This window comes from Panthera tigris, chromosome A2 (genome assembly GCF_018350195.1).
Source record: "Panthera tigris isolate Pti1 chromosome A2, P.tigris_Pti1_mat1.1, whole genome shotgun sequence".
NCBI classification, from domain to species: Eukaryota; Metazoa; Chordata; class Mammalia; order Carnivora; family Felidae; genus Panthera; species Panthera tigris.
The window spans coordinates 97,750,531-97,777,764 of NC_056661.1; the positions used below are offsets into that span (position 1 = coordinate 97,750,531).

Below are 27,234 nucleotides of genomic sequence, written 5' to 3' on the forward strand. Positions count from 1 at the left end.
ACAGGGGGCAATAGTTTATTTTAATTTTACTTATTTTTACAAATAGTTATACAAGCACAACGTACTGAGTTTAAAAGCTCAAAGGGGGCATCCAAAGACACATAAATCTATGTCCTTGTCCCCTAGCCCCCAGTTCTTGGAGGCCACCACTATAACCAGTTTCTTGTTCTAGGTGTTGATAAATATTTTCACATATGATAGCATATTAAGTGCACTGGTCAGTCCCTGCTTCTCTTGCTCAATAATATATCTTGAGATTTTTCCATATCCATTCCAAAGATATACCATTTTCCAGTATACACAGAACTGCTCTCTTCTTTATAATAGCTGTATAGTATTCGATTATATGGGTGCACCATAATTTTTTAAACAATCTCCAAATATTGACGAGGATTGAGATTGTTTCCAGTTGTTAACCATTAAGAACTATGCTGTAGTGTGATGCCTATTCTTGTCCACTGGCCAGGTTATAACTCCTGAGAACTTTATACTTTTCACAAAGATTTCAGTACAGATGGTGTCCTTGGAAGTTGTGCAATACTGTGGCCCCTATAGGGCATTTCACACATGAGTGATTATACTTGTAGGATAAATACCCAGGAGTAGCATGTGTGTAATTTTTCTCACTTAAATGAGAGTATTTTGATTCCTGACCACCAGGCCCACTGGTAACGTGGTCATCATCCTCTGAGTGCCCTCGTGGTGCTCATCATTGGTGCTCAAAAATAGTCACAATAGTCTAGATTTATCCTGACCTCATGTAACCGGTAAAAATTACCACTTTTACCTCTCTTGTTTTGGGCACTGCACTTTTATTAACGTATCTTAGGGTTGTATTAGCTTTTTGGCAGCTCCATCCCACTGTTGGTTCCTTTTGAGAATACTGTCAACTCAAATCCCTAGGTCTTTTCTCAAATAGATTACCATTAAACCATATTCCGCTTACCTTGTACTTGCATGGTGGAATTTTATACCTTAAAAGCAAACTTCTGTTTTACCCATGTTAAAATATATTTTGTTGTTTCAGCCCTAGAGCTTCTTCTAAGCTGTTATGTCTACATCTTCACCCTGCCATCAATATTTTATCTTTCTGAAGCTATTTTCCATTACCCACTCGTAGTGGGCTTAATGCCATGGCTCTATGTATTGACATTGAAAGAAGGTATATACAGTTAAGTTTGTTATAGCTTGTGAGACATGTGAGAGACAGAGAGACAGAGAGAGAGGGAGAGGGAGATGGGGAGAGAGAGAGAGAACATTTCCAACAACTAATGGGAAAAATTTATCTAAGATCTCAGTTCTAGGAACAGCGATGCTTCTCCTGGCCAATTAATTTGTGTATAGCTTGTGGGCATGGTTAATTGTGCAATACATCATGTTTTCCTATTTATTTTGGCTGCTAGGAAGTTCAAAGGCAAATTTGCAATGTGGTTCTAGTGTATAGGACACAGTTTATATTTTGTGTACCTATCTTACCCATTGATCACTTTTATTTTCCTACCTTATTTTTTCCCTTTGCCCTTGTTTTCTAGATAGTTAGAAAATCTGGTATTGTGTAAACTTTGTGAGTTGCCTTAAATTCTTCTTTGAAAGAGGAATTATATAAACCAACAGGCAGGCAAATAAAAGCTTGGCATGATAAATTTTTTAAAGACACCAACTACATTCATATTTTAGACTGACAACAACCAGTAAAGTAAGGTTAAAAAGTTTAAGCTTGTAACTAACAGCTTTGGAATCACTCAAGAACATGATTGGGACTTAAAACAATAAGAGTCTCATGTAACTCACCACTTAAAATAAAATGCAATCATGTAAATGAGGTCTCAAACTCAAATGCCTTGAAGGGCCAGGAAGATAAAATAAATAAAAGAACAAGATAATGGAGAATAGTAGAAACAGAGAGACACACCAGTGCCTGTTCCACTCAAGTACATCCAAGTATGTTTCTATTTGCAGACCCATCAGTTACTAGTTTACAACATCTGAATCACTCCCCCCAATTTTATAGATGTGACCAAAGTAAAAGACCTTGCAAAAATCCTCACAAAACAGAGAAAAATCCTAGGCCACGAAATGAAACTTTCTCCCTCTTCTTTTTCAGGTTATTGGCTGCCTAGTTATAAATTAAAGTCTTCCTGGGCAACAGGCCTGCATCTCTCTGTCTTGTTTGGTCATGTGGAGTGTCTTCTGGTGTTACTGGACCACAATGCTACAATCAACTGTAGACCCAATGGGAAAACCCCCCTTCACGTGGCTTGTGAAATGGCCAACTTGGATTGTGTTAAAATCCTCTGTGACCGTGGAGCAAAGCTGAATTGCTACTCCTTAAGTGGACACACAGCTTTACACTTCTGTACAACTCCTAGCTCCATTCTCTGTGCCAAGCAATTGGTTTGGAGAGGTAAGCCTTTCTGGGTGGCTGACGTTGTCATCCACTTCCACACCCGGGTTTTGAAACTTAGTGATCTTTACCTACTTTAGGTAATGTAGTAGGCATCCCATTTATAAGCCTCATTCAGGGGGCCCTAAAAATGCGTAAGTATGTATATATTTATATAACTATATGTGTTGGTCCAGGTTATTTAGTGATGATCACATTGAAATCATTACTTTTTTCATTATAGGAGCCTTATTAGTTTACACATTTATTTAACAAATATTTATTTAGTTCTCATGAGGTGTCAATTAATGTGTTAAGTAACTGAAAAAAATAGTTTCTGCCTTCAAGAAGCTATATTCCAGGAGCGCCTGGGTGGCTCAGTTGGTTAAGCGTGCAACTCTTGGTTTTGGCTCACGTCATGATCTCATGGTTCCTGAGTTCGAACCCTGCGTCAGGCTCCACACTGACAGTGCAGCGCCTGCTTGGGATTCTCTCTATCCCTCTCTCTCTGCCCCTCCCCTGTTTGCTCTCTATCTGTCTCTCTCTCTCTCAAAATAAATGAATAAACTTTCAAAAAAGGAAGAAATCATATTCTAATAGGGGAGATAAATACTAGCAAAATAAATTTGTAAATATATAATAATAAATTGGGAAAGGAGCAAAACAGGGTGTTATGGAAGAGAATGCCAAGAGTGAACTATTATAAAATGTATAAAGACTTCTCTAAAGATATGACATGTAAGCTGAAACTTTATGAACGAAAGGGAACTAGCCATTAAAAGAGGAGCCAAGAGGAAGAAGAGTCCAGGTACAAGGAACAGTATGTGCAAAGTTGCTAAGGGAGCAAAACAACTGAACTATTCAACAGATGGAAGAAGGCCAGTGTGCCCGTGGGTGTGGGGTGGGTGGGAGGGATAAGAGGGTTCTGGGAGTGCCTCACGACGACACTGGTTATGTTAGATCATATACAGCTTGCTGAGGGCCAAGGTATGGGGTTTAGAAATGGAGCCACTGAAAAGTTTTAAGCATGGCAATGACATGGTTTAATTTTCACTTAAAATCATCATTCTGGAGTTATACAAGAATAGGGCTGGAGGAGCCCGAGTATGGAAACAGGGAGACCAGCAGCAAAGCTATTTTAACAGTGTAAGTGAGAAGGGATGGTGATTTGTATCAAGGGGCAAAGTTTGATAGGAAGATTAGAAGATGGGTTTGCAATATATTCTGGAAGCAGAGTCAGTGGCATTTGGAGATGGATTATATATGGATGAGGGGTAAAGGAAAAGGAAGTTTCAAGCATCCTTGCCAGATTTCTGGCTTTAGAAAATGGGTGGAGAGCGATGCCATTTTTAAAAAGTGTTTTTGATGTTTTCATTTATTTTTGAGAAACAGAGAGAGAAAGAGAGATCAGGGGAAGGGCAGAGAAAGAGGGAGGCAGAGAATCAAAAGTGGGCTCTCGTGGCGCCTGGGTGGCTCAGTTGGTTAAGCGTCCGACTTCGGCTCAGGTCATGATCTCACGGTCTGTGAGTTCGAGCCCTGCGTCAGGCTCTGTGCTGACAGCTCAGAGCCTGGAGCCTGTTTCAGATTCTGTGTCTCCCTCTCTCTCTGCCCCTCCCCTGTTCACACTCTGTCTCTCTCTGTCTCAAAAATAAATAAATGTTAAAAAAAAAAATTAAAAAAAAACAACAAAAAACAAAAAACAAAAGTGGGCTCTGAACTGACAGCAGAGAGACCAATGCAGGCAGGGCTTGAACTCACCAACTGTGAGATCATGACCTGAGCCAAAGTTGGACCCTTAACTGATGGAGCCACCCGGGTGCCCCATAATGTCATTTTTCTAAGATGGAGAGAATTGAGGAAGAAGCATATATGTGGAAAAGATCATTATTTTAGTTTTTTAAAAATCATGTTTATAGAGCTATAATTTACACACAGTAAAGTTCGGTATTTTTGAGAAACACATAGTCATGAACCCATCATCACAGTCATTTCAAAAAATTCCCTGATACCCTTTGTAATTAATCACCTCACTTTATCCCCACCTCCAGCAGCCACTGATCTAGTTTCTGTCCCTAAAATTTTGTCTTTTTCAGAATGTTATATAAATTAAATTACACAATATGTAGCCTTTCAGGTCTGTTTTTACCTACTTAGCATAATGCATTTAAGATTCATCCGTGTGGTTGCATTAGCCAGTATATTGAATCTTTTATTGTCGAGTTGTATTCCTTGTATGGATGCAACACAATTAATCTGGTCCCCAGTAGAGGGACATTTGGATTGTTTCTAGTTTTTGGCAATTTTGGGAAAAAAAGGCTGATATAAACATTTGTCTACAGATTCTTATATGGGAATGTTCTCATTTCTCTTGGGTAAGTACTGAGGAGTGGGATGACGGATTGTAATTCTTTTACAAGAAAACTGCTAACCTGTTTTTCAAAGGAGTTGTACGTTTTGCATTCTCACCAGCAACGTATGAGTTCAGTTGCTCTCCAGCCTTGCCAGAACTTGGTAATGTCAGATTAAAAGAAAAATTTATTTTAGTAAATTGAATAGGTATATAAAGTATCTCATTATGGTTTTAATTAAAATTCCCTTAATGACCAAGGATGTTGAGTATGTTTTCAGGTATTTTTTTGCCAGCTGTGTATTCACTTTGGTGAAATGTCTGTTCATATCTTTTGCTCCCTCTCCCCTTCATGAAAATGGGTTGTTTGTTTTCTTATTATTGATTTGTGAGAGTTCTTTATATATTCTGGATACTAGCCCTTTATCAGATATGTGGTTTGCAAATATTTTTATTCATTCTTTGACTTTTCATTCTTTCTGTCTTTAGAAAAGCAAAAGTATTTAATTGTAATAAATTCAATTTATCACTTTTTACCTGTTATGATTTATGCTTTGAATGTCCTACCTAAGAAATCTTTGACTAATCTGAGTAATAAAGATTTTCTTCTATGTTTACTTCTGAAGATTTTATAATTTTAGGTCTCAATTTTAGGTGTTTGGCTTATTTTGAGTTAATTTTTGTATATAGTGTAAAGTACAGGTTGAGGCTCATCTTCTTTATATATGGATGAATTATCTTACATATACAACTGCTTCAATATCTTTTACTGAGAAGACTATTTTTTCACCTTTGAGATGCCTTGGTATCTTTGTCAAAAATCAAGTGGCCAGAAATGTATGAATCCATTGATCTATATATTTTTTGCTGATGTTTCACTCACTTAATTGCTGTAGTTTTATATTAAGTCTCAAAATCAGATTGAGTTTCCCCAGATCAGTTTTAAACATGAGAAGTTTCAGATTTCTTTTAGACCTCAAAGTGAATGAGTCAAGGCTGCACTTGACATAAACGTATGGATTTCAGAAGAGAGTTCTGGACTAAAGCTGTAAGGTTAGGAATTGTTGGCCTATAGATTGTATTTGAAGCCAAAGAAATCAATGAAATCACTTGGATGAAAGGTGTGGAAAAGCAAAAGAGAATCTAGGACCAAGCCCCGATACATTCTTACATTTAGATATTAGCAGGAGGGAGAGAGGCCAATAAATGAGAGTGAAATGGATTGGTAAGTGAAGTAGGAGGAAACCCAGGAGCATTTTTGGCATCATAGGGATTAAGAGGCAGGTTCAAGAAGGAGGAGGTGCTCAGCTGTATCAATGGCTACTTGAGAGACTTAATTCACTAGATGTTCATTAGATTAAGTGACAGAGTTATCACTGACAAAAGAAGTTTGGGGGAAATGGTGGGTGTAGAAACCATATTAGAATGGTATAAGGCGTGAATGAGAGGTCAGAAACTAAGGATGGCAAGTATAGACGACTGTTAAAAAAATGTCTGGCTGCACATGTATGCGTAAGAGTAGCATGATTGCTGAAGGGGGCTAGGGGACATAAGAGAGTGTTATCTGTAGTTGGAGATAAAAGGAAATATTTGTGTGCTGAAGGAAATGGTTTGGAGAAAGCAAACAGTTAAAAATGCATGAGACAGAATAACTGAAAGGTTCAAATCTTTGAGGTTGAGATGGGGTGAAATCCAGAGACTGTGAGATACATCCCCATGTTTAACAGATGGTCTAAAGTAAAAGATGTCTTTAAAGAGTGTTCATTGATATGGTGGTGGTGAGATGAAGGAGTTCATGTCTGGTATGAATTTATACAATTAATGTATGAGGCAAAGTCATAAGGCAAAAATGAGAGCAGAAAGGGTGGACATTGTGATGAGAATAGGAAGGTATGGAAGTGTCATGGGGGAAAGAATGGGGAAACAAGCTTAAAGATGCCATGGTCTTCTCAACCTGTGAGTATTTGGTGGGAAGGAAAATCAGTCCAACTTATTCTCCTTCTTGCCTTCCCTGAGAGGAAAGGTCCAGTGCAGAGATGCATGGAGAGGGGCAGGTGTCCATCAGGGCTTAGCCACTTATGGCACGCGGCCATTACCACCGTTCACATTTACTTATACGTTGGTGGTTTTCAGATTTAGTTTTTATTTTAATTTATATTTTAATTCACTAATTTAAAATTTTAAGGTTGTCATTTTAAAATTTTTTTAGAAAGTTAAGAAATTATATCATTTGTTGAATTACTGACTTTTTATATTGCTGCCTTTTCATGTGACTTCATCAACCACAGACTGACAGAAAGCTGCCAAGGTTTTCACTCCCCAGAGCTGTAATCAGAGGGAGCCTCATTCCCAGAGCAAGGGCTTTTTGCCCATCTCCTTTATCCCTATTGACATAGGGAGACCACCTGGAGATGAGAAGGAGTAAAGGGGTATGGAGAGACCAAGCAATGCTCACTCCCTGTAGGCTGACACTAATGAACGAGGCTAATAACAATCAAAGAGGAAGAGTGGAAGTCAATTAAAGATCTACTTACTCTTAGATCCATGGCATCAAAGGCCAAAGCCATAAAGAAAAGAAAGATGAATTACAGAAAGCAAAAATGTTCAATGTCCGAGTGGCAAACAAATTATAACATTAAAAGGCTGTCATAAAGCGGGGGAAAAAATATTTGAGACTGTGTAGACAAAGGCCCTATTTATATCCTTAACATAGAAAGAAAGCTTTTTAGTTTGTCTGCTTTTAGAAAGAAATCTTAAAAATTAAAGTAAGGAGATTAACAACGAAGAATGAGAGAGAAAAAGAGAACAAAAGACCAAGGTATTTCAGGAAATAAAACCCAAGTATATAAACAACAAATAAAGATAGCATAATGATCACCTGCCTTGGTTATCTGTAAAATGTTAATTAAAATGGCAGGTGCTTTTGTTGTCATTTATTACATTTAACAAAGATACAAATGATGACAGTACATCTGTTGACACACACAGGGATGTGCTCTCACACACCCTTCGTGGGATGTGAATGGGTATCGTCCGGAGGGCAATGTCATAAGCTTGAAACCTTTTGTAACTCAGAAATTCCCCCTCTGGGATTTAGGGCTAATTTTGTACCTTTTGGCTGAGATAGGCTGTCATTTCTGTGGGGCCTCCAATTCAAACTCCAGGTATTAGCTCTAAACAGGGTTATATACTGAGTCAAAGAGATAACTGATGAGAAAGAAAGAAGACATTTAGCATGTAACAGAATTGTGCTTGGTCATGCAATCTGTAGTACACTAGAAATTAAGAGACTTTCTCCTGATTCTATAAGTCTTCAAGATATTGTAGTTATGTTATGTTTTCATTTGTATTTTTGCATCAGAAGCTTTGACTTGTTAAGGAATACATTTAAAACATACAATTTAAAATATATATACTGACATTTTTCATTTTTAAATATATTTAGAGTCACAAAATATTTGCCCAATTTATTTTTGTCCTCAGAGATTTACTTATATTACTGAAAAACTGAAGAATGTTTGCATATCTAATAGAAAATTTTCAAGCTGTGTTACTTCCATATCATATAGGCATTAAAAATTATGTTGTAAAAATGTTCGTTGACATGGAAAATGTTTTAAAAAGAAGTTTAGGGGAGAGTATGAACTGCATAAACTTATTTTTCTAAAAAGTATATATGATCATGCATCTCAGAGTCGAACCTGGTATCATAGCTAATGTTTAGCTATAGCTAACTAACAACTTCAAAAAAGTCAATTTGTTGTTCTAGATCCTTACTCCTAGGATAACATGTGTTTTTTTTTTTTAAGTGTGGTACTTGGTAAATATATCAAAAGCAAAACAAAACTGTGAATCAGATAAATGGGGAAAATTCTATCCATTTTATGGATGCAGAAATAGGAAGAAAGGGTAAGTAAGGGCTTACAGTAGACCTCTTAGTCTGGAAACTCTAGAAGACCGTGAGCATCTTACATTCTCTCTTTTGCATTTTTATGTCTTCAGCCTCTGGACAGTGCTTGGCACATAGGAAGTACTCAATAAATGGTCTCTGACTGATCTGGGAATGGCTCCAGGCGCCTTGAGTGCATGGATGGGAACGACTGCCATCTAATAAATGGAAACTGTTATGTTCATGGTTAATGAAATGCGGTTGTTGGTCAGTTTCACCCTCTCTCGGGGGATAGTTAAGGGATGAATTTTCTCCCTCTTGGATTATGTCCTAGGCACTTTGAGGAGAAGTCACATACATCACCTCGTGGCTGGACACAGGGAATTGAGACAGCACACAGACAAGGGAAGCAAGTTAGGCTAACATTAAACTCCAGACCAGAGAAGTCCATTAGAGGAAGAACCAATGCCATGGCAACTGAAAACCAATGTAATTTCATTTGCTATTTAATGGACTCTTTGTAGAAAAAAAGTGCTCTTTGTGGAAAAGGCTAATTGAGGCCAAAAAATTGCATGCAATTTTCGCTTAAAGGATTTTCCCCTATTTTTTCAGCATTGCAGAGCCTGCTTTGTCCCCATGCTGGATTTTGTCTGCTATTTTTCTGTTTGCCTTTCTACTTAATGCCCCCCATCTTCTGGCCTTTGTTTCCTTTGGTATTAGTATAATAGTGCTCATCAGCTGAGAGGGCTTATTTACCTCAGTGAAAATGTCCTCTCTGTGAATCCTGCATTTCCCTACGAATAAAGAGAGTCAGGTCAGGTTCAGCTGGCTGAATAGCAGCATATTATTTCTACCTATTCCCATTCGTAAGAGGAAAATGAAAGCTGCTTGCTTTACTCTGCATGAAGCAAATCCTGACAGTTGGAGGAAAATTTGTTACTGCAGGAAAGCCATAAAAATTCAAATGTTTCCTACCAGAATGTAGCATGAGGGCAATGTAAAGGAGACCGTGCCTTTTAAAAGCCCATCCCCTGTTACTTGGTATGACAATGACACGCTACCCACATGTTAGGAAACTCCCTGTCCAATGATGAGAACATATAGCAAGGCGAGAATGTCATTGGACTTACCTTTAGTCAAGAAGCAGGTATGCTGGCTGGACAGGCACCCCTCCCCAGTCTGTCACCCTCTGTGTCTTTCTGGCTCTTCAATGATATGTCGTAATAGCACAGATATGACCATCCCAGTCCTTTGCAAACAACTTTGGGGGTTTTTGCCCCATCTGCTATATGGCTAGTACCACCTGTATAATATGAATTTAATATTTTTTTCAAACTGACATTACTTATTAAATCCAATTTTAAAAGAAACTTTGTATCACTATAAAAATTGATTTGTCACTATAAAAAATAGGGCAAGCTCCCTGGCCATTCATAGAACATAACAGTAACAGTAAATAATGGGCAATGAAATTCTTGACCTCCATCTGCCCAGAGACCCTCTTCTCTCAGATGGCAAAGAATGACTCAAAAGCCTCATCTCCGGCTGTTGTTTTTCCTAGAAGCAGTGTCTCCAGTGATTCTGTTCTGAATGAGTGAACTTGAAATTTATTTCCAGGCCATGTCTCCCACCCAGGCAGGTATTCCAGCCCAGTAAATAACGTCCCATGTAAGATTACAACACACCGTCGGAGACCCTGCCTTCAGCAGTGCTTTCTGAAGTTGATGGTCTATTTGGCGGTGAATTTTAGAAGCATCCCCTTTAAAACCAGGAGTGAAACAAGCCTACCGCTCTCACCCGTTACGTCCTGGAGGTCCTTGACGGCACAAAGAGAAAACAAAAAGAAATAAGATGTACGAAGATGGGAAAGCAGGAAGCAAAACTGCTATTATTTCCCACAATATGTTTGTCAACAACAACAACAAAGAAAAGCTAAGGTCAAATGATTAGAATTTGTCATTGAGTTCAGCAGAGGTACTGCATTTGCGATCAATATGCAAAAATCAATTGTATTGTATATACCAGAACCAAGTGGCAAGAAATCATCATGTAAGAAAAGATATATTTACATATATCGTGAAAACTTTAAGCGACCTAGAAAATATAGTCAACAAAAGGGTGGAAAAAATATAAAAATTGATTAAAAGACATTAAGAAGATACCACGTGCAAGGTTCATGATGAAAAATGTAGTTCTTGACGACTCCCACCTAAGTGCTAGCCACTTTCCCTCCTTTTGCCTGATTAGTTTGATGTTTATCTCCATATTGTTAAATAAATACCATTTATTTATGCATAAAATTGAAAAGAATAAGTAGCAACATGAGCAGTTTCTGATAATCTATTTATTTATCATAACGGAAGATGAGGATCTGGCTGTTTTTCTACACCCACTCCCCAATCCAAGTACCTTTCCTATCTTCCATACTCCATACTCACAATATGATGATATTACAACCATGAGGTTTGTAGTAAACTTACGGTAACTTCTTCTTTGTATACTTCATTTTCCCTGGTGGTGTTTCTTTTTTTTTTCTTTTCTTTTTTTTTTTTTTTTTTTTGGTTTTCTGTAGATCATCACCATTTTAACCCCAAACTTTTTGCCAATACTTTTCATCTTTTCTGAAAAATTTTCAATTCAACAAGTATATGGTCATTTTCATTTTTTTAGAAAAAAAAATCCCTTCTAGAACCTTCAGACTTGCTCCAACTGCTGCCCTCCTAGGACCTCTATTCCCCATCACCCTAAAGATTCCCTTTGCTTCTCACCCATGTTGAATTTCCTGTTCCCTGGATCCTGCGTGTTTCCATATCTTGGTATGTTGACTGTTTTGCTTGAGTACCTCCTCTAGTAGATTTCTGGGAAGGGGAGCAAGAGACTACACAACCCCCAGAATGCATTTATCCTACCATCATGTGGCATAGAATTCTAGACTGATAATCATTTTTCTTTAGAATAATGAAGACATTTCTCCATTTCCTACCAGTTTCCAGGACTGCTGGTGAAAAGTTAGGAACCATTTTATTTCTTCATCTTTTATATGTGACTTATTATCTCCTGTCTGGAGGTTTTAGAATTTTCTTTTTCTCTTCAGCTTTCTAAAATTCCATGATGATCTGCCTTGTTGTGTTTATTTTCATCCACTGTACTCTTTTCAACCCCAAAAGCTGTATGTTTCTAAGTTCTGAGAAATATTCCTGAGTTCTTTTCTTCTGTTTTCTGTATGCCCTGTCTCTTGAATTGCTGTTAGTTAGATATTGGACTTCCTACACTGTTTCTCTATTGTCTTATCTTGTCTCTCCTCTTTTATATTTCTTTATCTTTATCCTTTCCTTCCTGGCAAATTTACTTCAGAGTATTTTTCTCTGTTTTTTAAAATTGCTTCTATCTACTCTATTAAAGGCTTTCCTTAAATTTTTATAATCTTTAGCTGCCTGCTGATAGTTAAGATTGAGTGACTAAAAACTCAGTGTATGAGTAAGGTTAATTAATTATTAGCTTTGCTATGTGGGATCTGGCTGGACCTTTTATTTGAGAAATCTCTTACATAGTATCTTTGGATCTTTTTTCTTAGGTTGGTCAGATTCTCAAACAAACAAACAAACAAACAAACAAACAAAAACCCAAAATGCCTCTGCCTGGTTTCTTCTTGGGTTAAGGCTTAGTTGTCATTTTTCTAGGTGCTGAATTGGGGCACAGGGCTGGGAATGATTAAGAAGTATGCCTGTGGTCTAGAATGTTCTGCCCTCTCCTCTTGGCTGAGCTAACTTCTAGCACATAAAGCCTTAGTTCAGACATCAATTCCAAGGATCATTCTTCCTGAATTCCCTTAAATGAGATTAGGCCCCTATGTCATTCTGAATTCTCATAGCACATAGTTTTCCTTTGGGCAACTTACATTTTGTTTAATTCTTTGATTATTATCTGTTTTCCTCACCAATCTATGTTTCATGAGAGCAGAGTTTTGCTCCACATAGCCCAGGGAATAGTCCATATTGGTTGCTGATTGTGGGCTATTCATTGGATATTTAGTTAAATATAGGTACTACAACTAAGGAGGAGAGTGGGGTTGAACCAGAGCAATACTGTCGCTATTACTGGCAAGATGACTCTTGGTTTATGGTCCATTACATTCCTAACTTCTTTTCCTACATTGAAGACAATACGAAGAAGGGAGAATGCAGAAGTGTCAAACACTATCGAGAAATCTAGTCAGTTGAGAATTAAAAAGTTTACATTGAATTTAATGACATGGAGGGACTTGGAGATTGTAACATCAGTTGAATCATGGATGCAGAAATCACAGTGGAGGGGACTGATAACTAAAAAAGTTGTCTATGAGTATGAACAAACCTTCTAACGAAGAGTATTTGTGGAGAGAAGACAACAGAAACCTGAGCATTTGAAAAACCAATGGCAAAATCCCCTAGGGGGGCAGACATTGAAGACATAGGAGAGAGGAGGGATAATTTATGGTGTGAGGAATCTGAGAAGTTCAGGAAATGAGTTCTAGAACCATGTAGAAGGATTGACTCTAGAGAGGAGAGCATCTTTCCAATGTAGCTGAATGGCAAAAAAGGGGAGAAGATGAGAGTTGATATATGTAGTAGGAAGGCGTTAAGAAGTTTCCATCTGAAAGGTATTTTTTATGTAAAATAGGAGGCAAGCAGATCTGAGAGTGGAGGCAGAGAGGAAAGCGTTAAAGAATCGAGGAGTGCCTAGGTGCCCAGTTGGTTTGAGTGTCGGACTCTTGATTTCAGGTCAGGTCATGATCACACAGTTTGTGAGATGGAGCCATGTATCAGGCTCTGTGCTGGCAGCACGGAGCCTGCTTGGGACTCTCTCTCTCTCCTTTTCTCTCTCTCTGGCCCTACCCAGCTCACGTGTGCTCTCTCTCTCTCTCTCAAAGTAAATAAATTAATTTAAAAAAAAAGAATCAAGGAAGTGGAAAATGTCCGAAACAATCATTATGGAGAGCAGTACAATAAATTAAGCAGAGAAAGAGAATCTTTGGATTGCTGAGCAGTCTTGAGGATGCAGTTGAGTGTTATGTGTGAGTTCAAGGTGGTACCCAGTCTGGTTCAGTTGGTACCTCACCTGTAGTGTGATTTTTGCTACACAGCTCTCAGCTGCTCGGGTGCAGGCACCGAGACAGTGGATAATTGGGTTCATTCATTGCATCAGGTGGGTTCTTGGAAGAATTGGAAGGGGTTTAAGGTCTTGGCAAAAGAGTTATTGAAATGATGGAATATGGAAGTCAACTGGGTAGGGAGAGGAGGAAAGTAAGGAACATGTACGGGACAAAGAGGTCACAGAGAGGGGTTCTAACAGAACCAAGATACCAAGATGAGCAGCTATGGTCAAAAAATCAAATGTGGGAATTCATGTTGTCTGTGGAGACTGATCAGTTGAAACTAATTAATAACTGAGTCCAAGTATGAGAGTGGGTGGGAGTCACTAGGTCAGAGAAGAGGACTAAGTCAGTGAGGAAAACGAGATCCAGACTTTGAGACGCCAGGGCATTGGGTGATCATCCATGTGGCTGTTAAAATCACCCAGAATTTGAGTGGCAAAGGATAATGTGAATCAGTCAACCAAATCTTCAGAAACTGATGGGGAGATAAATGTATTCAGGAAGGAGGGGAGGTGGTATAGATGAAAAAGCAGAGCCCTAAAGAAGCTGAGATGTTCTTTTCATTTTTATTTATTTTTTTTCGAGAGAATTAGGGAGTAATTGGAAGCAGCAATGGGGAGTCAGACATATGAAAAAGAACACCCAGCTATATACTGCAGGCCAGAGTTAAGCATCCTGCATCTTTTCTTTGAGCTTGGAACAGGGCAAAGCTAGTTTGGTTGCCATGGTGACCAACGCCATGTCTCCGGGCTCATTAATCCTGTGTTCCAAACTAAGCACTTAGCGATAGCTTCTGAATAAATGCAACAAAGCTCTGCATACTGAAAAGGGCACATTCATGTTAAGCAGGGGAAAAAGGTTTTCAATTTCATTCATTAAACTTGAGTAAATAATTTAATATCTTTGTGCGTCAGTCCTCCTAGCTAATGAATAAGAATAAATGCTTAATGGAAAATCTAGCCTAATAAAGTTAACAGCATCAGCTTTACATATAAAGGAAATTGATGTTGCTGGTATATATGCATATGAAGGGGAAAATGGAAAGGAAAATAACATATATTAAGCATCTACGATGTGGCATGTCAGGTACTTTAAAATAAAATGTCTCATTTAATCCTTGCAACAACCATGTGAGGTGCATACCATTCCTTTCATTTTGCAGATGTGGAATCAGAAACTCAGAGAGGTTAAATAAGGCCCTGGTTCACAAAATTGGTAGGATTCAGGCAGGCCCAGTTCTGCCTGGTTTGGGTCCGTGAGGCTCCCACTATGCCTTGCTGAAAATTGTGTACAGCTTATCTTTCTGAAACATTTGGCTAATTAAAAAATTAGGAGAAAAGTTTGTCCTAAGGTGTCATTGCCTATATAAAAGAGAAGTGTAAATGCTGTATCAGAATCCCATTAGCTTGAAAACATTCACTACCATTAGATGGTTTTAAAGGCGTTTCTTGAAAAGAAATTGAGAAGACAGCTGGCTATATTAGAAGTGTGTTTAATTAAAAGATGTGAAGAACTGTCAATGCTTCTTCCAAAATGAGTCCCTCCAGAGCAATTGTTTATGCCCACTTTGCATTTCCTGGTGTGTGGAAGGCTTGAAGTTGCAAGGCAGACCCTCAACACAGAAGCTGCTTTTTGCCTTCTAGGTCTAATGACTTTATTTGTTTTTGTTTTTGTTTTTTTTTGTTTTTTTTTGTTTTTTTGGTTTTTGGTTTTTTTTTTTTTTGGATTTGCTCCAGCAAAGATGTAGATAAAATGATTGAAAAAGATATGTTAAAAATCCATGAATTCATTTTCCTTAAAATTAAACTCTTTAATTAAAAGCAACACTGATCAATTTCTAATTTCTGCCTCTAATAATGTGATATAGCAAGGTTTAAAATAAATAGAAACAACTTGGTGCAAGTTAAATATCCTTGTCACTAACCTTAGCTGTTAGTTCTTTTTTTCCTCCAAATACTAATTGCTTAGTTTCACCTATATGACTATCCCAGGCCTATTTTTTAAAATTCGGGGAGCTTATTGCTTCCCCAGATGACTCCCCAGTGCTTCTTTAGAGGGAAAGTGTTAATTCCAGCCTTCTCTCCCCTGTCAGTATTAAAGGTTTCTCTGACTGGTTCTCTCTACTTTTAACTCCTATCAAAGGCCATATGTGACTTGCATTGTGAGTTTTCAGTCTGGGTATGTTATCTTTGTTTTATAACTAGAAGCATCTGACACTAGAAATTGAAGGATAAAATTTTCATGGGCCTGCACTTCTTTATTATTATTATTATTTTTTATATCAGCACGTCTCTAATTTGTTTCTTACTCAGAGGAGGCTGGATAGGATTATCTCCCGAACATTTTAAACACCACTTAGTTAAAGATATCAGATTTATAAACAGAAATGTAAGTGTTTTCTTTGTAATCTCCAAAAGTAATAACTAATGGAAGATAATCTAAACCGCTAATTTTAGAAGGAGACTCAAGGGCCCAGATTTGGAGGTAAAATGGTTAAATCAAACAAGGATCTGGGGATCCCAGCTCAGTTTTCTATTTAGCTAACCAAGAAAACACACAAATATGACGAATGGCAAAAAGCATCAGAATTGGAAGCTAAGAATCAAGCATATACCACCTTCTTGAAGAAGTTTCTACTGATTAGAAAGTTAATCAGAACAGAGTGGATCTTTTCTGAGATAAAACATCCCCCTGGTAGGCAGAAGAGGTATTAGCCAGCTTAATTGAGAGCCACGGAGGGCTCCATACTTCTGGGGAAGCTCCTGCAGCATCTTTTGCTTTCATTTACTTGCAGCCTTAGAAGTCCCAGCAGCCCTCAGAAACACTCTTCAATTAAGAGGGCCACACCAACCCAAAAGCAGGGTGGCAAGGGCAGGAAGTAAATTCACTTCTTGCAAGCAACGTTGAATTAACTGGGTGGGGGCAAGAGGAAAGGACTGAATAAGAGCCCCAAGGAAAAGTCGGCCTGGAGTCAATAATTTAATAATAATAATAATAATAACCGGATATGGCATTTCTATTGCCATAATCCTCACAATTATTCTATGCGGTTAAACTATTATCCCATTTACAGATGAAAACACTGAGCTTTAGACAAATTGCTTAACGGTAAGAGCAGGTTTTGAAGATAGAATGACCTCAATGCAATCCGCTTGCTCTCTCCACTAGGTGGTGCTGCCTTCCCTTTGCTACTTACAATCCTTGCCAGTAATGTAACAGTCTTGGGACTGTGCTGTTGCCTTATCCTGTAATCCGTCTCCACTGCAGACCGGACATGTCAATCAGTAAACCTGCCACTCGCTCAGCTCCTTCTAGAACTGTCTTGTACACAGCCCCGATGAAGCGGCTTAGATTGTTAAGTTATGTAACGCTGGATCCTTCCCCACCATAGACGATAAAACCAGGATGGTGGTATTCAATCCAAGGGGCTCAAATACAGCTCCATATGAAAAGATGCATTCAAGTATAGTGCTTAACGAAGTAAGTATTGGAATCAACTTTCCTTGTTTCAAATCTTGATAGCCCTCCATTTATTCTCTACAAGTGAGGGCAAGAATTAAGCTCTTGGAATCTCAACCTTCATGTAATAAATGGGGATGTTGATAATAATCTAAGCTGATTCTAGAGAACTCAAACAAGGTTTGTGAATTTTCATATGTGACTCTTTCCCCACCTCTTACCTTTGTGTTGTCCAGAAATGCACTTCCCAAAGTGCATTGATTCTGGGACTTTTAATTACAAAAGGACAGTATTACAAAAGGACAGTTCCTTGGTCAAATAGTTTAGGAAAACACATGTTAAATTAGACAGAGATCCTCATCTAATGATTTTGCAGAATCTTTCATACGGTAATGTGAATTGTGTATATACAAAGGTACAGAGATCTACAAACTTATTTAACCACAGAGTCCTTGTTTTTAATGCATCTCACAGTGCTAATATGCTGCACAATAGACTTGTGCTATTATGTGTCACAATGCTGACACAAAAGAGTGAAATTGGGACTTTTAACCAGAAGCAAGAACTGAACTCAACCCTGAATACATCAGTCTTCCCTCCAGTGTCTGATCTGAGGGCAAATTCTATCTCACTATAGTAGGCAGAAGATGTCCACATCCTAATCCCTGGAATCTATGAATATGCTACCTTACATTCAAAAGGGATTTTGCAGACGCGACTGAATTAAGGACCTTGACATCAGAGGCTGATTTTGGATTATCCATCTCCTTAAAATTGGAGAACGTTTTTTGGCTGTGGTCAGAAGAAATGGGACTATGGAAGGAAGGTTCTGCCCTGTGAAAGAGACTACTCCCTCCACCATCGGCTTTGAAGATGAAGAAAGGAGGCCATGAGCTAAGTAATGTGGATGGCCTCTAGAAGTTGAGAACTGTAAGGAAACAGATTCTCCTAGAAACTCCAAAAGGAACACAGTCTCACTGATACCTGATCTTAGCCCACTGTGTTAGAGTTTTCCAAAGAAACAGAATCAACAGGGGGCAGGGGGAAGATACTGATTGATTTGTTTTAACGAACTGCTTCACAAGATTGTGGGGGTATGAGTCCAAAATCTGCAGGGTGGGCTGGCAGCCTGGAGACCAGGGAAGAAGTGCAGTCTGCTGGTAGAATTCCTTCTGGCTCAGGGGAAGCCAGTCTTTGTTTTGTTCAGACCTTCGATTAATTGGCTGAGGTGCACACATTATCTGCTTACTCAAAATCCACTGTTTCAAACATTAATCTCACCCCAAGAAAAAACACCTTCACAGAAACATTCAGAATAATTTTTGACCAAATATCTGGGCACTGTGGCCCAACCACGTTGTCAGATAAAATTGACCATCACACCCACGGAGACCGATGTGGAACTTCCGACCTACAGAACCATAAGATAATACATCTGTGTTGTTTTAGGCCACTAAATCTGTGGTAATTTGTTATGACAGCAGTGAGAAACTAATACACTCACCTTTTATCCATTATACCTATTGTCATCTACTGTAATACTAGTCATTCCCTACTGAGGACGTGGTCATCTGTCTCTCAGTTTGGGTCTATTTCCCTACTTCCATCCCTGGGGATGGATTTCAATATTGTAGATTCCTGATCCGAACACACTCACAGCTCTGGGACCACCTCATCTCATATTCAAGTCTCTCAGCCCCTCCTTGAATCATTTCTTTCTCACCTCAGCCTTGGCTTCCTAGCTGATACTTGAACTACTATCTCACCAACATTATGACTTCTTTGCCAAACCAGGGTTCTTCTGGGCTAACACAGACCTGGGTAATATATCTTTCCCTGCTCTCTGTTAAATATCTATAAAAATACATTAAAATTGACCCTCAAATCCTTTAGCAACAACTGTATAAGCTAAATATATGAACAAACTGTAAGTCAAAGAATGAGTGAAATTTCTATTAATTGCATCATCAAAGGGAATGGATTGGGGTGTGCATTCTGGAAGAGATGCCACATGGTATACATACTTAAATAAAACAAGACAGATGGCCCTCCCCAAGAGTTAAAGAAAGAGACTGACTCACACATTCAGTCTAGATTTAGGGCACACAAATTCTTCCTCCCCTTAACTTAGCAGTCTAAATCCATTGAGAATACCACTCACAGCATGCTACATGTCAGGAATTAGAGAAGATCTTGTATTCTCAGATGATCAGTCCCTACCTGTCTTACAGAGCTCTCAAATACGAAGATGACAAAAAAGAAGTCCAACTGTGAGTCTAAGAAAAATAGGCTGGCCCACAGGGAAGGAATGTTACCCTGACAACTCAGGAGAGAGGATAATTCTGTAACTGCTTTCTTTGAGAAATAGACACAAATGTTGAAGCCCTGTACTTAATTACATCCAAAGTTTGAAGGGGACATGGCCTCTATGAAACCTAAGCAGATAAGGGGCTGAGATAAAGGCAGAAATGCAAAGGGAGCTGGGGGGGGGGGGGGGGGCGGTGTGTGTGTGTGTGTGATAATTTCCCTCTTTCCTCAACCTCAGGGTCTGTCCTAGAGTTCTATGTAGTCAAATATCTGGTTTCCCCAGCTTGGACATGGACAATATCACTCATATGTACCCCTGGGTACATCAGGATAATTCTAATTTTCTACAGATTGTGTTAGCAAGAAGTCTTCCCCCAAACCTCCTTTCCTTAGATGAATCCGCAGAGTGACTTACCTGGGTTCAAGCAGTTGTTCCTTCTGTAGGCCCCTGGAGGTAGAAAGAAGCCACATGTTTCCTCAGGACTAAAGGAATCCTCACTCATGGTCCAGAATGCTGGCTCCTGAGATAGGCTTCACCACTACTGCTTTGCTGCCACCAGACAGGGAAGGCCCCTTGTTGCTTGGCAAATTTCTTCTCATGCAGTAGGTTTCTTCTAACCTAATTAATGCCCCACTTGCTTCTTCCCCTCCCCCTCAAATTCTGCCTCAGGAGTGGGGGTACCATTCCCATTCATTCCTCATCATCTTCCTTTGTCATTCCAGCCGCCTCCAAGCAGCCCATTCCCTTCCACCCTCGAGTCTGGCCTAGGCTTCCACTTGTTCCAGAACAAACAGAATTTTGTCCCGGGGTAGAGGAAGAAATCATTATTCGCTCTCTCCAAATTCCTGGCCTTTAAAAAATACACAACCCCACAAACTTCCGAAGGATTAATCTCTTTTTTCAGTTGAATGACAATAGCAGCATTCATTCCCTTCAGCAAAAACACCATCCCCAATCCTAAGATATGGTCTGACTTCATGAGCCCATAAAGATTAGTGCAAAATAGTATGATAATAGTACATTTCCCAAAGTCTGAGTTATTCAGTCTTATCTATGGTTATTTGGCTAAATTTTCATCAACGTGGGGTTTTTTTGAATTAAAAAGATAAAAAATAAAGTAAGTATAAGGTGACTGAGCTCAGTGCCTGCATCTGGATTGTTCATGTCTAGAAAGATAACTTTGCCTTAAGGTTCAGTAAATTAAAAATAAACATAAGAATAAATAAACATGGGCTGTATGAGGAAAAGTCTGCATCCCGAGGGATAAGAAGCAATATTCTGAGGAGTTGGCAGATAAGCTTTGATATGAAAAAGATTCGCTTCAGTAGACAGAAGGAAATAGTTTGTGATATTTGCTTCCTGTTTTCAATGTGTTTAAAAAAAAATACAGTTAGCTGTTAAAAAAGCTTATGAGAAGAGGCCATGTGAAAACCAGCTTGGTTTAATAAGCATTTATAGAGCCAAGACGTTTTTCTATTTCTTCACTGGCTCTCTTCAGTCTTGATTCCTGGATTTGTTTCTCTTTCCCACTTTTAAACATTACTGGGTCCCAGGACTCAGTCGAAAACATATTTTCCCCTCTAAACTCACCTTGGTGATTTTATCTAGTCCCACGGCTTCAGTTGCCATCAAATGGGGTTCCCTCCCAGATCTGTATCACCCAGCCTGACCCTCTTCTCCAAGCTCCAGCTCACCTACCCAACTACATACGACCCATCTCCCACTAGACGTTGAATGAACATCTCAAACTTCCCATGTCCAGATTGAAACTGTTTCCTGCCCCTGCCTCCATCTTAACAAATGACGATTCTGTTCTTCCCATTGCTCAAGCCCTAAGCCTAGAAGGCACCTCCATTTCCTCACTTTCCCTCATCCCTCACACCTCACAAGACCTGTTGGTGCCATCAAAATATCTCCAGTCTGGCCACTTCAAGCCAACTACACTGGGACCACCCAAACCCGAGCCACATTATTTCTTCTTGGACTAGGATAGCAAACTTTTCAATAATTCCCCTGCTTTCATTATCTCCTTTTTTACCATCCACTCTCCACACATCCAGCCTTAGTGATCTTTGCAAAAGGTAAATCAGACCATTTCCCTCCCCGAGGCTTCCCCTCACACCCAGCGTGTGGTCTAAAGTCTTTTCTGTCATCTGCTGAGCCCGTCATCCTCTGGTCAAGGCTGGCCTCACCAATGGCATTTCCTACCACTCCCTCTTTTACTCACTTCTTTCGATGCTTGTGTTCTCTGCGTTTTCTGAAAACATCTACCTTGTTCCTGCCTGCCTCAGAACCCGCACCCTTGCTGTTTCCTTCGCCAGGAAAGCCCTCCCCACCTGCTTTTCAGATGGTTTCCTTCAGTGCTGCACCAACATCATGTCCTCAGAGCCTGTACGTGAAATACTTCATCTTCTTCCCTTGTCATCCTCCATCACTCCCCCTAGCTTCATATTTTTCTTCCTGTAACTTTATATGTGAGTTCACTTTTTTTAAGTTTATTTATTTTTGAGAGAGAGATAGAGAGAGGGAGAGAGAGAGACAGTGCACGAGTGGAGGAGGGACAGAGAGAGCGTAAGAGAGAGGATCCCCAGCAGAGCCCAATGCAGGGGCTTGAATTCACAAACTGTTGAGATCATGACCTGAAATGAAATCAAGAGTCGGTTGCTTAACCAACTGAGCCACCCAGGTGCCCCTACATGTGAGTTAACTTTTTCATCTTCTCTAGCATATGAATTCCATGACATTAGGGACATTGTCTCTCTCACCTACTAGGGTGTTCCCAGAGCCTCGAACAGTACAGGTACATAGTAGGGGCTCAATAAATATTTGTTGAATGGATGAATGTACCACATACGAGGGACACAAAAACAAATAGAAATAGCATTGGTTCTCAAGGATCTTAAAGTAAAGAAAAAGACACCCAAATCTGTTACTCGTTAGAGTGAAAAAATAAAATTTTTATAGTGGAGGGACAAGTAGCACAGCCTGGGGGGGAGGAAAGTTTTTTTCTGGAAAACATGACACTGGAACTTGAAGGATGAGGAAAGAAGAAATTAAGGTCATTGCAGGTCAAGGAAACAACATAAGCAAAGGTGCGTAGGTGTCTGCAAAGAACAACATACAGGATTTCTCAGTAATTAAAGCAAAGTGTGAGACAAAAGATAGCAGGGTAGAAGTCACAGAGGCTGAAATTGGGTTTTGGATGGTTTCATCTCTTATGATAAAAAGCTGAAACCATCTCTTATAGAATATGGAAAGCTCTTGCAGGATTTAAAAAAGAAATTTTTTTTTAATGTTTATTCATTGTTGAGAGACAGAGTGAGGCAGAGTGCAAGGGGGGGAGGGAGGCAGAGAGAGAGAGAGAGAGAGAGAGAGGGAGACACAGAATTCGAAGCAGGCTCCAGGGTCTGAGCTGTCAGGACAGAGCCCAATGCAGGGCTCAAACCCACAAACCACAAGATCATGACCTGAGCCAAAGTCAGATGCTTAACCGACTGAGTCACCCAGGCGCCCCAAAGCTCCTGTAGGATTTTAAGACAGATGGCAACATGGTCAGTTATGCATTTTAAATACATTATTCTCAGCATATGGAGGGGGATGTACAAACAAGCAGCAATGCCAACACTCGACAATTGATGAGATGGGGCAGGAGGATGAATAAGAAGGAGGGACAGAAGGTGAATTTCTGACTTTCAGTTTGATTCACTGGGGCCATAGCAGCACTATTTATTGAAATATAGCTTATACGAGTGTGAGGATTAAAAAGGAAAAGAGTTTAGTTTGGGACCTGTTAAATGTCAGTGCTCAGTGGGCCTCCAAATAGATTTGTTCCAAAGGCAGTTGTACATATAGGTCTGAGACTCAGGGGTCAGCTCAAGACCGTTCAGATATTTCTTAGCAGGTATTTCTTTATTGCGAGAGAACTCACTTGCATACCGTTCACCCAGTTAAAGTCTGCAATTTAATGGCTTTTAGTATCTGCACTGAGTTATGCAATCAGCAATCATCCCTACAATTTTAGGACATTTTATCACCTAACAAGAAACCCTTTAGCAATCATTCTCCATTTTCTTCCAGCCCCTGCTCCCCACCCTTTAGCCCTAGGCAACCACTAATCCACTTTCTGTCTCTGTGTACTTGTCTCTTCTGCCACTTTCCGTATAAATGGAATCATGCAATATGCGGTCCTCTGTATCTGGCTTCTTTTATTTAGCATAATGTTTTCAGTACTTTTTGAACCAATGAAATGGAACACGGCTTAAGTACTTCGTTCCTTTTTGTTGATGACTATTATTCCATTGTATTGACATAACACATTTTGCTTATCCGGTTATCAGTTGATGGATGTTTACATTTGGGGATTATTATGAATCATGCTGCTATGAACATTCCAGTGCAAATGTTGGTGTGGACATGTGTTTTCATTTCTGTTGCCTATATACCCAGGAGTGGAATTGTTGAGTTCGTACGGGAACTCTGTGTTCAACTTTTTGAGGAAGTGCCATACTATTTTCCAAAGTGGCTGCACCATTTTACACTCCCACCATCAATATATGTATGAGGATTCTTATTTCTCCATACCCTTGCTAACGCTTGTTATTATTTGTCTTTTTGACCATAGCCATCCTAATGGGTATAAGGTAGTATCCAAGTGTGGTTTTGATTTGCATTTCCCTGATGGTTAATGACATCTTTCCATGTGATTATTGACCATTTATATATCTTCTTCACAGTGATACTTTGCCCATTTTGAATTGGGTTCTCTCCCTTTTGGAAGGATATGAAGTTTATTCACCCTCGTTAATTTATTTTAACGATATGATATCATTAATTTATTTTAACATATAATTAATTTAATGATATATATATATATTTTTTAATGTTTTTATTTATTTTTGAAGGAGAGAGAGAGAGAGACAGAGCATGAGCGGGGGAGGAACAGAGAGAGAGGGAGACACAGAATTTGAAGCAGATTCCTGGCTCTAAGCTGTCAGCACAGAGCCCGATGCGGGGCTCAAACTCACGAACTGTGATATCATGACCTGAGCTGAAGTTGGACTCTTAACCAACTGAGCCACCCAGGTGCCCCCCCCTTTTTTTTAATTTAATGATATTTTAATTGATATGATTTCTTCTTTGACCATTCAGTCATTTGTAAATGTGCCCCCAATCTGCAAATAGATTTCAGATTAAACTCGTCTTTTCTGTTGCTAACTTCTAATTGCGTTATGGTCAACAAAATGGTCTGTAGTGATGCCTGGCCTTTGGAATTTGTGAAGATGAGTTTATGACCTAGTTAGTATAGACTCAATTTTTGTAAGTGTGCTATATAACCTTGAGAAGGATGTGTCCCTTATCAGATATGTGGTCATTCATATAGTTCTGAAAGGTATCTGTTCATAGATGAAATGAAAAGAGTAGTTATGACTGCTCAAGAAAGTCATGCACAGTAAGAAGTCCAGGGAAAAAAATGATGAGATCCAATGTGAAATAATACAGCCTAGGGAATGAGAAGAAAAAGAATTGTATAAAAATAATGAAGGAATATCCAGAGAAAGAGAAGAAAACATTCCAGGGAAGTCAGTTGTCAACACTATTGGATATAGCAGAGAAGCGTAGTAAGATGAAAATTGAAAATTGTAGATGGGAATGATCGGTTGGAAGCCACTGGTAACTCTGTCGGAGCAGCTCCAATGGTGTGGAGGGAACAGAAGGCAGGCTGTAATGGGCTGAGGGGATTGTGAGTGGTGAGGAAATGGTGCAGAAAGTAGAAACTTCACTTTCAAGAAGTTTGGCTAAAAAGAGATCAAAAGAAATCAGAGGGTGCTTAAAACGGAGATAAGTGTTGGGAGAAGCTTAAGTGTGTTTATTCGATGAGGGCAAAAAGTTAATGGAGAGGGAGGTGTTGGACAGTAAAGAGATATTATTTGTGGAACAACATCCCATTGCTGCACACATGATCAGTTGCAAAGATGGAGCTATTTGTCTTGAGCTGGGGGGAGACTCCTCTTCTCTGAAATGAAATGGAGAAGGTAAAGGTAAGTATTGAATTGGTCCGCATTTTTACTGAGGTTTACTGAGGTTTACAGTAGGTTTACTGAGACCTACAGAAACTCAATTCAGCTGTGGTAGCAATAACTAGTGTCATCAGTATCCAGTTCTCTTCCCTTCCAGGCTCATGGAAACCATACTTTCTAGTCTAGTCCCGTTGCAGTTCAGCAGGACCATATGTACCTTCTGCCTAATGACATATGAACAGAATAAATTAGTCACTTCCAGGCAGTGAAAAGCCCATGCAGGACTTTTAAAGTCTATTTCTCCCCGTGGTATTGTGATGGTGGAGGAATCCTCAAGCAAAGATGGTGAAGCCATAAGACTGAGGTAGCTTGGATTCCTGAGAGATCAAACAGAGTACATTGGTTCTGGAGCTACAATGCATTGTTAAGAGTGAGAAATACACCCTTATTGCATCAAGCCACTAATGTGTGAGTGGCATAATTACAACAGTATGATTTGTCTGTCCTGATTAAATCCTAGCCTAAGGAAAATTTAAAAATCTATCGGTGACCAAGGAAAAGTTGAGTAGCTTAGCTAGGGAAAGGGTAGAGATGGCAGCTAAGCAATTAGAATCAGTCATTCAAACTGACTTCAGCAGGGCAGAGATGCAGAAACCTTCAACAGGAGAGCCACTGCAAGAAGGACCAACAAGATGTTTAATAATGGTAATACACTCTGCCTCAGAAGATTTAGGAACTGTGCGTGTGAACGTGTTGGATGGGACATCCACAAGGGTATTGCAGGATGGTATCAGGACAGAGACAAAAGAAAGACTGAGCCAGATACCTATGTCCTCACTGCAAATGGGAGAGTGATTGGGGGTTTGTGAGATCGTAAATAAGAAGGGATAAAAAGTAACCTTGTTGGGTGATAATAAACCTTAACAGATGAAGGGTTGTACACAAGGGTGAGAGAGTAATGGCTCAGAAGACCATTGTTGATCTAGAAAAAGGTAGTGCTCAACTCCAGACCCTGGAGAATGTGAGTATTAGAGAAACGGGGCTTTACAGGAAATGGTATTTCATTTAAGATTTCATTTAAGACAAGACTATGAAAGATACAGGAAAATATATTTGCCATAGATTGTAGATTGAAAGGGCAAAATTGAAACTAGAACAAAGCAGCCAACTGAAAATACGCTTTGGTGACAGTTAATAACAAACTTGACACTGTACAAAATTGCATCCTTGACAAAAAAGCAGACTTGAGAAACAATCCCAGAACACGCAGAAAATGAAAAGCCCTGAATATGAAAAAAGAAATCTAACCTTTGAATAATAGATGTTTCTAGAGAATGCTTACTGTTAATAACAAGCAAGACAATATATGTAAAACTCTTAGTGAGTGCTGGAAAAGTAGCAGACATTATTAATATTTTCATAAAAGAACACAGAACAAATGTACTGTCTTTTACCTGCACAAAAGCCTAATCAAGCCCTAGCATGGCCAAATTGAGGCAGGTGACATTCAAGCAGAGGGGGAAGAAGACATCTCAGACAAAACAAGTAGCTAGTGAGGAATCTAAATGCCTACCTGAAGTTAATAAATTAAACCAAATTCCTTCTCAAACCCTTCCTATTATGACCTATGATAATATTTTCTCCACGTCTCCCTATGTGCAGGCCACTATAACCAGAGACTATATACTTTTCACCCT

At 39.2% G+C, this 27,234-nt stretch overlaps 1 protein-coding gene across 1 annotated transcript in view; it reads left to right on the plus strand.

Annotated features, from left to right (window-relative positions):
- ASB4 (ankyrin repeat and SOCS box containing 4) overlaps window positions 1–27,234 on the plus strand; it is a 76,542-nt gene that overhangs the window by 23,685 nt on the left and 25,623 nt on the right. The window contains exon 5 of the mRNA XM_042977210.1: window positions 2,105–2,404. Within this exon, the coding sequence (XP_042833144.1) occupies window positions 2,105–2,404 (300 nt within the window). The remainder of the gene's footprint in view (window positions 1–2,104; window positions 2,405–27,234) is intronic.